The 11,290-nt window shown below is 38.8% G+C and overlaps 1 protein-coding gene across 1 annotated transcript in view; it reads right to left on the bottom strand.

The window, feature by feature from the left end:
• Nucleotides 1-567: 567 nt before the first annotated feature.
• RFWD3 (ring finger and WD repeat domain 3) overlaps nt 568-11,290 on the bottom strand; it is a gene marked incomplete at its 5' end in the record, with an annotated part of 36,703 nt that continues 25,980 nt past the window's right edge. The window contains 5 exons of the mRNA XM_015558799.1: nt 568-1,865; nt 2,832-3,043; nt 4,741-4,955; nt 6,559-6,735; nt 8,331-8,481. Coding sequence (XP_015414285.1) covers nt 1,722-1,865; nt 2,832-3,043; nt 4,741-4,955; nt 6,559-6,735; nt 8,331-8,481 — 899 coding nt within the window. The remainder of the gene's footprint in view (nt 1,866-2,831; nt 3,044-4,740; nt 4,956-6,558; nt 6,736-8,330; nt 8,482-11,290) is intronic.

Below are 11,290 nucleotides of genomic sequence, written 5' to 3'. Positions count from 1 at the left end.
TTTTTTTTTTTTTTTTTTAAATAAATAGGAGGATGCCATTTTTAAAAGGCACAAGTAGAATTTGGAACCCTGGGGAAATCTGCAATAACCCCTTGCTGGTGAGAAATGCTGGAAATGGCTCAGGAGTTGACAGGTCAGAACTATTTTGAAGTAAAAATAAAATAATTAATTAAAAAAAAATAAAATAATTGTTGTAGGAACGTTATTAAGAAAAATCACACTCCTGAGCCCTCTACTGGAGAAAAGTGCAGGACTCAAATGTGGACAATCCAGAGTTAAAATGAATAACCATTTCCCCAAACACTTAGAAAAGTTTAGGAAGGGAGGCAAATCAAAGAAACTTGGGCCCTGGCCAGTGTGGCTCAGTTGGTTGGGTGTCATCCTGTGCACAGAAGAATTGCAGGTTCCACTGCTGGTCATGACACACAGCCAGGGTGTGGCTCGATCCCCAGAATGGGGGCCTGCGGGAGGCAGCTGATCAATGTTTCACTTTTACACAGATGTTTCTCTCTCTCCCTCTCCTTTCCTCTCTCTCTCTAAAAGTCAATAAAAATGTTATATAAATATATATATATACATACATACATATATATACACATACATATATATATATATGAATGAAACCTGGAATCAGACATCATTTTCACATGGGGAAGGCTTTACATGGGAATTCTAAACATGCTCAAGAATAGCCTCTCACTCCGAAGGGGTGGCTTTATTCAGATGGGAACTTTCAGAACTGAAAGTGACAGGCCCTTCTCCTATTTTCAGCAGCAGTCTGAGCAGCTTCTCTTTTGTCAGTCTCTTTTGCAAAATTAGCCCATTACTCCTAATATGATACTAAGAGATTCAAGAGCTTTAACATATTGCTTGCTCATCTTTTCCTAATGAGAGGGAAAAGGAATGGTCTTCAAAGCACTGGTTTGTATAAAACTCTCCCTGAGATCTTAGGCTGGCTACAAAAATGTCGTCCCACTGCTCCAACAACTGGCCTCTTTCCGTGGCTCTCACAATGCAATGAACTGAATGCCTTCAGCATTAGGAAAGTTGTCAATAGCTCATTACAGCTGCCTCCATCATAGAGCTTGCTCATATTCTAGCAACTGCACAACTGGAATATAACCGTAGCTGCCACAAAGTAGACCAGATGTGCTCTACCACACGCTTCTATGGGGATGAGACTGAGTTACTAAAATGTCAGCCCACAAGGTCAGAAATAGATAAAATCCTACACAAGGTTCTATAATGCCCTCTTGTGTTCAACTGAAAAATTCTGCATCCACTTGCATACAATGGTTAGTGTCCCTTTAGGGACATAAGCATTCCCAAACCAAATAGCCCATGTGACAAGACCACTCAAACAGGGCCTAGAACATGGCTGGTGCACAATCATATCCTAAATGACTGCTGGGAAGATACTCTCTGCGGTCCAACAAACAGTTTGAATGAAAGTATCGATTCTCCACAAAGATTCATGAAGGCTTTTAACCCAAGAAATGGACAATGTAGACAATAACAGTCACTTACTCTTTTGATGGACATAATACACAATCTGTAGTTTTAGTAACTGGAGTCTTACAATCATACTAAACCAAAGGAATCATGTTCCCAAAAATTCTAGGCCAGACAATAAGGAGGGATCTTGCTCAAGGCTAGTAGATGCTAGCAAACAACATTGAACATTAACCAGTGGCAATGCAATGTAAGTTTCAAGACCATGGTCACTCCCACTTATAGATTTGAACCATCTTCTCTGTTAAGGTAGCCACGTGGCTGCTATGGTTCACCTCAAATGGACAGATGTCCAAGACAGGCTGATCAGTCGGCAGACCCTGCAGCAAGGAGCCGCTGCTAGCATCCCATACCTATAGAAGACAAAAAAAGATAAAAGGTAAAAACTCATTCAATTAAGCGGGGGGACTCATTCTCATCCACTTTGAAAGAGATGCAAAGAGAGCACTGCCTGGGTAGCAAATCCCCTACCCCTCATCAGGATGCATAAAATCAGCACACCTGACATGATGCAGTATGATCACCTACTATAATCCGCAATTAGCCTTGCTAGCATTCATCCCTTGAATCTATGTGCTGGAAGTCTTTTAGGAATATAGGAACAATATGACAAAATCCTTGTTCCTGTCTTCATGGAACCTATCATCTTCTAACTGACGCTTTCTTTTTCTTTTAAATACTTTTTATTGTGAAATAAAATATTTAAAGTATTAAAAACCATTACACAGCTGATTAAGCTTTTACTATATCTGCTTCATCGATCCTATTTTTTTTTTTTCTGATTTCATGTCCTTTTATCCCTTAAATTCTTAGGTAAGGCTTGGATTCAAGTTCAAAAACATCTCACATAAGGCACCTTCTGCTTCATATTGCTTTACATCAAGAGGGACATTATCTGGTAAGCTCACCCACCTAAGGTTGATCGATATGTTCAGGTGGTAACAGGCCGACCCCTCCCCCGATTATGAAATTTCCCACTAACCTTTCATCTATTGATATAGTTGATGCCTGAATCATTATTTTATAAGGGTTTCAGCAGTGTTGTTTTTTTTTTAATTTAGATTCAAAGTACGGCCCAAGGAACACTTTAGCTTATGTAAAAAGAATGAAGTGAGTCTACAGATACTGAAATGAAAAGAGCCAAGACAGGAAGTTAAAAAGAGCAAACCACAGAAAGCAGTAGTAAAGTGTGACTTACAAGAAATATAAACTAAGCAAACATACATACTCACTCACACATATGCAGATGTATATAATCATGAAGGAGAACTTTGGCTTTTTGCTTTATACATTTCTCTATAAAAATATAAAAGACTCACCAGGGCAGAATATGATGCTTCATCCCCAATACACACCAGGATGCTGCCACTCTTCTCTGGGTTTTGGAAAAGAGCATTTTTGGTCAGTAGTTTGCAAGTGCGCCCCCCAAGGAATGTCTGTACAGGATAGCAGGAGCAGACTGGCTCTCCAGCGTCATCCAGCTTGTAGGACATCTCCATCAGAACACTCCGTAAAGTGTTGTGATTTTTATCTATGGGATAGAAAAGTGTATTGCTCCATGAAGATGGTCCAAATAAATTAACGAAGCACCTCAGACACTTACAACCTAGTTGAGTGGAAAGGCCTCAATTTATTAAACTATCAAGCATAGCTAACAAAGCAAACATAACAATAAGCTCTAGGTGGGTTTATCAGCGACTAGCGCTCTGGACTGAAGGGCTGCATTCTGGTCAAGGGCACTTACCTCGGTTGCAGGTTTGATCACTGGCCCTGGTCGGGGCATGTGCAGGAGGCAACCAATTGATGTGTCACTCTCACATTGATATTTCTCTCCCTCTGTCTCTCCCCCTCCCTTCCACTCTCTCTAAAAATCAATGGGGAAAAAAAATCTTCTGGTGAGGATTAACAACAAAAACCAACAAAACAACACAGACACACACATACAGAAATAGTCTGTTAAAAAACAAACACATAGTAACAACAAAAATAATACAGCACAAATGAAATTCGGAACCCTAGCCTAGGATGAAGCAGGTTAACTACATAGGTTTTGCCTATGAGGGAAACAATTTGAGAATGGACTATCTATCCTTTTTAGTACTATCACTGTCACCTGCAGACCTCGGCTTGGGTTTTTATCTTCCTTAACAGTTCTGACTACATTTTTCTTCCCTTTCCCCAGTGAGGACTCTATTAGCCCCAGAACTGTACATTTTTATAAATGTGTTATTATAGAAGGGGAAACATATATCTACGGTTCTGCTGGGAGGTAAATGAAAACTAGAGAACAAAATAGAGCCCCCAAGTTTTCTTGGAGACAGAGACCTATGGGATGACTAAGAACAAAAAGGGCCAGAAGACTCTGCTGAAGCAATTCTACAGCTCCAACAAAATTGTAAATGACTACATAGCCACTAATAGCAGAAGTATAGCACCTTAATGACTATACCTGATGAAACATCTGCCTAACCATCAGTATAGCTCATCAAAATGTAGATTCATACTTTTCAGGCTAAAAAGAACCTATGAATTTAAGTAGAGTTGGTTGTCAGGGGTTCCAACTTGGTTCTGGAGGCAGTGAGTTGAGTTAGCTAGGCCCAGACAACAATGGCTGTTCGTCTATTTTCTTTCTTTTTTTTTTTTTTAATATATTTTATTGATTTTTTACAGAGAGGAAGGGAGAGGGATAGAGAGAGAGTTAGAAACATCGATGAGAGAGAAGGATCGATCAGCTGCCTCCTGCACACCACCTACTGGGGATGTGCCCGCAACCAAGGTACATGCCCTTGACCGGAATCGAACCTGGGACCCTTCAGTCTGTAGTCCTACGCTCTATCCAGTGAGCCAAACCAGCTACAGCTGTCTATTTTCTTTCCTTTTTTTTCTTTTTTTAAATATATTTTTATTGATTACAGAGAGGAAGGAAGAGAGAGAGAGATACAAACATCAATGATGAGAGAATCATTGATTGACTACCTCCTGCACACCCCCCACTGGGGATCGAGCCCGCAACCCAGGCATGTGCCCTTGGCCAGAATCAAACCCGGGACCCTTCAGTCCACAGGCCAATGCTCTATCCACTGAGCCAGACCAGCCATGGGTGTTCGTCTATTTTCCATTTAACTTTGTTGGTCCCAAATAAGTAACAGCTAAGGCCCTACATGGCTGCCTTCACTGGGGCCTTTCTCTTAAATGAAGTGAGGAGCAGGCAGAAGACATAAAACTCACCAGGCCTGTAGGTCACAAGACAGTGTCGGGTGCTGCTTTCTGTCTGAAAGTCTATGCAGCCCCCTGGCTCTATGGGCAGCACGTGAGGCTGATGAGAAGAGCCCGTTTTTCGCTCCCAGAAGGTAGCATTCTCCAAGGTTCCAGCCAACACTCCACCATATGGAAATACAGCCGAGGCAGCTCTGGGTATGTATGACAGGGACACCAGTGGGCATCTGAAGGGAAAAAAAGGAAGCCATGCCTCACATTCTAATACTTGGACTATTCCAGACCCTACTATCAGGAGCCCTTCCTTGAGCACATTTCTACCTCTATAAAATAGGATAAAAATCATCTGAGTCACTATCCTCTGACATCTGATAAAAATGACCAACCCACTCCGTAGAAATAAAAGGCCATCCATACAATAGTCTATATCCAATTTCAGAAGAGACACCACATGCTCTAAATGCAATGAAGACAAATGGACAAAGAAATTAAATAGTACAAGATCACAATTACAAGAAAAGAGAGTTAGCCTCATACATAAAGTTAGAAAAGAAACACAGCTCATACATCTAACTAAAATAAAGCTTCTAAGCTGTAGCTGACAGACCTCTCAATTAAAATATAGCTTAAAGCAACTAATGTCAATTCAAACAATTATTTCTTTATAGATTTTCTAAATCTCTTTTTGCAAGCATATATCCAGGACTATGTCAAGAATTCTCTCAGAAATATAAGCCTATAGATTGTTTTTATGAACTTGTTTCTGTTCAAGTTGCCAAAACGATCACTTTGCCTGCCTTGTTTCATTTCCCTGTTACAATGAAGCTAACCAAAGCAAACTCAAACAGAAATAAACAATATTTACAAATATTATTTCCTTGCCATTTGCTGTATTTTATTGTCTACTCTATGTAGTCCTCTACATCAATGGCAGTTACCTTGTTTGCCTGGGGTTGACAATTGTCTAAGTTTACATCAATCATCTTCAGGCTCACAGACTACACCACTGAAGCATGATTCTACCCCATCCAAATAAAAAGAAAACCCCAAAGTGTTGTACCTCGGTTTCAGTAAATAATAATTATTGTAGTGCTATCTTTATATTTAAATCCTATTGCCCTCTTTTAATATATATTCAAATTGGAAATGGAAATTCTTTCTTAAGACACTTCTCATTTTGGCCCAGGTCATAAACCCCACTATCTGTTTGAAAACTTTGTGTCCAGGAGTATTCTGCCCAAATGGTACTCAACACATTCTGAAAAACCACAGTGATGCTGATGGCCACCGACCCTCAGAACTTGAGCTGACCTCACAAACCTCCCAACTCTGTAACTGGATTAAAAATTACAAGTAATATGGTATCCTTAGAACAAGTTGGTTTAATTGTGCATTAGGGAAGTTTTAAATCACTTTTTATTGAGCTACCTTTTACTGTTTTCTTCCTGTGTTAGACATGTGGCTATAAACGCAAGTGTTTGCTAACCATAATTTATAGATGAACACAACAGGCTAAATGAGATCACTCATATGTAGTGGACCTGGGTGTTGAACATAGAACTGACTTCATTTAGCCATGTTGGAAAATGAGTAATTCTATGAAGCTGGTTATTCTTGGCACCAGACCTTTCTACCATGTGAAATATCATGAATACAAACTTTAAGGATCTTACTGATATTTAAGTGAGAATAAATCAGTGGACTCAGAGAGAACTGCCCTATGTGAGGAATTGTGATCAACTGTGAAACACTCTTGGAAAGGGAGAATTAATACAAAAACTGTCCAAGAGAAAGAAGCTACCCACTGGAAAAAAGTGAATGGCTCCCTACCTGGCTTTTTGAGGTACTAATTCCTGGACATAACAACTCGTGTTTCGAAGGTCATATACCAGAACTGAACCATTGACCAGTCCAGCGTAGATGTAATTGTTTTCATCAAGACACCAGCAGCAGCTCCAGACAGCACGTCCAGCATTATAAGTCTGGACCACCGTATTTGTCTCCAGGCTGTGAAGTTATGAGAGACTCTTACAATTATGCATTAAAAAAAATAAAAAATGTAACTAAGATGTAAAGATCATCATCTCAATGCTAAACATTTAAGACTATTTGAATTTGCAATTTCCTCTAAGGAATGCCCAGATAACTCCTACTTCCAAAATATTTTTGGGGGGGGGTGGGGGACACAGTGTTCCTCTTGAGCTGTAACGAAGAGTAAATTAAAGGGACATAGACAAAGTACATTTACACCTTATTTCCGTTACCTTCTCCAGAGTTACCTATTTATTACACAGGTGATCATATTCCATGTTGAAAATATCAGCTAGAGCAGTGGTTCTCAACCTTACTAATGCCGCGACCCTTTAATACAGTTCCTCATGTTGTGGTGACCCCCAACCATAAAATTATTTTCGTTGTTACTTCCTAACTGTAATTTTGCTACTGTTATGAATTGTAATGTAAGTATCTGATATGCAGGATGTATTTTAATTGTTACAAATTGAACATAATTAAAGCATAGTGATTAATCACAAAAACAATATGTAATTACATATGTGTTTTCTGATGGTTTTAGGTGACCCCTGTGAAAGGGTCATTTGACCCCCAAAGGGGTCGTGACCCACAGGTTGAGAACCGCTGATCTAGAGAGAGTCATTTAATAACAGTTTGGTATTTAACCCCTCCCCATCCTAATTTTATAACACTAGAAAAAAAACCCACAGCACATACATATGCAAAACATAATACATTGAGTTTTGGGGCAAGATTAATCAGAAGCATTTTTGAAAAGCACTATCACGATGTTCCTCAGATTTAGGTGCAGAAATTAAACAGGAAGCCAACTATCAGATATCTAATCAGAACTAATTTCTAAAAGATAAAGGCACAGATCATGCTCAGATTTGGTTTACAGCACTCACAAAGCATGTAAAAGATAAAATGCAGTAACTGAGCCTGGCCTGTGTTGCTCAGTGGTTGAGCATTGATCCATGAACCATGAACCAGGAGGTCACAGTTCAATTCCCAGTCAGGGCTCATGCCAAGGTTGTGGGCTCAATCCCCAGTAGGGGGTGTGCAGCAGGCAGCTGATTAATGATTCTCATCATTGATATTTCTATCTCTCACCCACTTCCTTCTTCTCTGAAATAAAAGAAGTAAAATGCAGTAACTGAGGGTTACCGATTAGAGAAGTCACCATGGCACCCAAGGAGGTGAGCTCCCAGTATTCCTGTTAGGTAAAATGATCCAGCAATAAGCAGTCTTAAGCTGATAGGATAACTCAATGGTGTCAGGTATTAAGGCAGCCTCCATATTGTCATTTCATCATCTCAAGGATGTTATTCTTATCTTCATGGCTTAAGATGTATTTTGTAACATAATTTTAAAGAAATGGAACATTACATATATTGTTTTTTACATGCTGTGTCCACTTTTAAAAGCAATACAGTTTGAATTAAATAAACCTAGGTCTCAGAAGACAATGCTTTAGACCAAAATAAAAACAAAAACCCTAAGCTAAGGTCACCATAACACAAATATTAATTTCCATGCTACTCAACATTCAACAGCCCAGGTCCTATCTTCCTCCCCAAAGCACTCACCTGGTCAGTTTAACAGTGTTATCTAGGGAAGCAGAGAGAAGTAAGCCTTTGGACTGATTGCCAAAAGCCAGTCCTCGGATCTGTTTGCTATGCATGGGAATGTACTGATTGCTTTTCATGTTGGCAGTACTGAACATCTTAACACCAAAGCCTGTCAAAGACAAGGGAGAGTGAGATACGTCACTGACAGTCAACTTTGGGCAAAGCAAACTTTTTCAAGTAGCTCTTTTGTCTACCTTTCTTGGCATGTAAGTTGCTGGGAAAAGTTAGTCAAACAAAGAAAATAAAAATTTCCTGTGGTTTTAATTTATTATAAAAAATATATTCCAGCCAGCCAGTGTGGGTCAGTGGTTGAGTTATGGATCTATGAACCAAGCGGTCAAGGTTCGATTCTGGTCAGGGCAAAGGGCCAGGTTGTAGACTCAATCCTTCCTCTCAGAAAGCAGTAACATTTTTTTTAAAAAGGGATATTCCATTTCAAATATCCATGAACAGATAAATGATAAATCATTTTACACACACACACACACACACACACACACACACACACACACACAAATGGCATATTACCCAACAGTAACAAGGAATAAACGAAATACACACTATAAAACAAATTAACGTCAAAAATCTTATGCTGAATGAAGCCAGACCAAAAAAGAGCAATACTATTTATGACTATATAAAATTCTAGAACAAGTGCACTAATCTTCAGTGCACTAAATCAACAAGGGAACATGAATACTAATCTATAGTGACAGAAAGTCAATCGGTGGTTGCCTAGGAATGCCTTAAGACAGGTGGAAGATAGATTACATAAAAGCATGAAAAAACTTTTGGGGTGATATAGATATTCACTATCTTGATTGTGGAGATGGTTTCAGGGTATATACATATATTAAGAAATCATCTAATAAAATACTTTAACTAGGTATAGTTTATTGTATATTCATTATACTTTAATAAAGTTTTTGAGAGAGACAGGCAAAGCTTACCCGCCTGTGTAAGAGGGGGAAGGGAAAAGTGCAGGCACGCTCCCTCTGGAGAGGGAGGGTGAGCTACTATCTATCTATTATTTTTTTAATTATACATTAACAGAATTTGTCAAAATACCCTTGAATCACACTTAAGCTTCTCTAGAGAACCAAATAGGAGAAATTTCATTGTTTTTCCCTGAAACAGAATTAGGAGAGCTAGTGAGACAAAGAGGGAAACTATGAGCTTTAAATCAACAAGGAAACATGAATACTTGCCTACTTAAACAAGGGAAACAAAAAGTTAGAACCAGCAGGCTATCAAGAAGAGCTAGCTGTGCAGAGTGGAACAGATACATCAAATAAAAAAAATTTAAAAAAAGGAACAATTTTTTTCTAGCTTGTGGGGATGAGTTTAATTGATGATACATCTTTTAATTAAAAATCTGGCCCTAGCCAGTTTGGCTCAGTGGATAGAACGTCAACCTATGGACTGAAGGGTCCTGGTTTCGATTCTGACCAAGGGCACATGCCTGGGTTGCAGGCTCGATCCTCAGTAGGGAGCGTACAGGAGGTAGCTGATCAATGATTCTTTCTCATCACTGATGTTTCGCTCCTTCTCTCCCTTTTCCTCCCTCTCTGAAATCAATAAAGAAATATACTTAAAAAAAATTACAAAATATAAAAATCTGGATGGAATATAGGAACACTATAAACAATCCTTTTACTTTCCCCTCAATTAAAGTCTCCTCATAGCTTCTTAATTCATAGCTAATATCAGTGAATAGAAAAATATACGATAATGCAGGAATTCCATTCCCTATCCTGTATACACTTAAGTTTAGGGATATAGTTTTGATGCATTTGATGGAATTTCTAAGTGGGGAAACAGAAGATATCAGGCTGAAGCAAAGGGACCTGACAGTCGGCAGAAAGCATATGATGAAGACAGTTGAAATATCTACAACATTTAGTAAAGATTTGTCATGTAGAGAGATTTGGTTTTCAACATTAAGACAATGTAAAATTCAGCTTAAAAAGCACAAACAGCCCAGCTGGCATGGCTCAGTGGTTGAGCATAGACCTATGAACCAGGAGGTCATAGTTCGATTCCCGGACAGGGCATATGCGCAGGTTGTAGGCTTGATCCCCAGTGTGGGGTGTGCAGGAAGTAGCCAATCAATGATTCTCTCTTATCACTGATGTTCCTATCTCTCCTCCTCTCCCTTCTTCTCTGAAACCAATAAAAACATATTTTTTTAAAAAGCACAAAATGTGAAAATTAGTATACTATTAATAAGATAATAAATGTATTCCAAAATTCCTTTATTTAGAATTTGTCATTTCTCCCCCTAAAATAAACTCATGTTAAGTTCAATGAGTTTTTAAAAATATACATTTTTTATTGGTTACAGAGAGGAAGGGAGAGAGAGAGAGAAGTATCAGTGAAGAAAGAGAGAATCATTGATTGAGCCCACAACCCAGGCACGTGCCCTGACCAGGAATTGAACTGTGACCTAGTTTACAGGTTGACTCTCATTTACTGAGCCACACCAGCCAGGCAGGAATCTGTCAATTTGAATAATCCTAAAAAGAAGTATTAAATCTTGTTTTAATTTGAATTAGTCCTCAAGGTAGTGTTTTGTTTTTTTCCAAATATTTCCAATCTAAAATGCCCCTATAACTTCGGTGCGACATATAGTACTTCTTGGACTGTACCAATAATGCACATTTCCAAGTACCTCATCTTCTCTTTACTTTATCATGGATTTTCACTATTTCTGCTCTCTTGGTGAATTAATTTACAGAAGGAAGTTAACACACAGTAAAGACATTTTTTGCAGCACCCTTAAGTATCTACATGAGCAGGAAACTGACTAAGAAAAGCTGATTTGGTCAGCTGTGAACAGTGTTCTGGATACAAGAACACTGGATACTCCAAAAAGAGAGACGAGAAATAAATGGAGTTCAATAATGTACATGAAAACT

Source organism: Myotis davidii, unplaced genomic scaffold (assembly GCF_000327345.1).
Source record: "Myotis davidii unplaced genomic scaffold, ASM32734v1 scaffold453, whole genome shotgun sequence".
Lineage (NCBI taxonomy): Eukaryota > Metazoa > Chordata > Mammalia > Chiroptera > Vespertilionidae > Myotis > Myotis davidii.
Note: the sequence above shows the minus strand (reverse complement) of the source record. Positions and strands in the feature narration are given on the sequence as shown.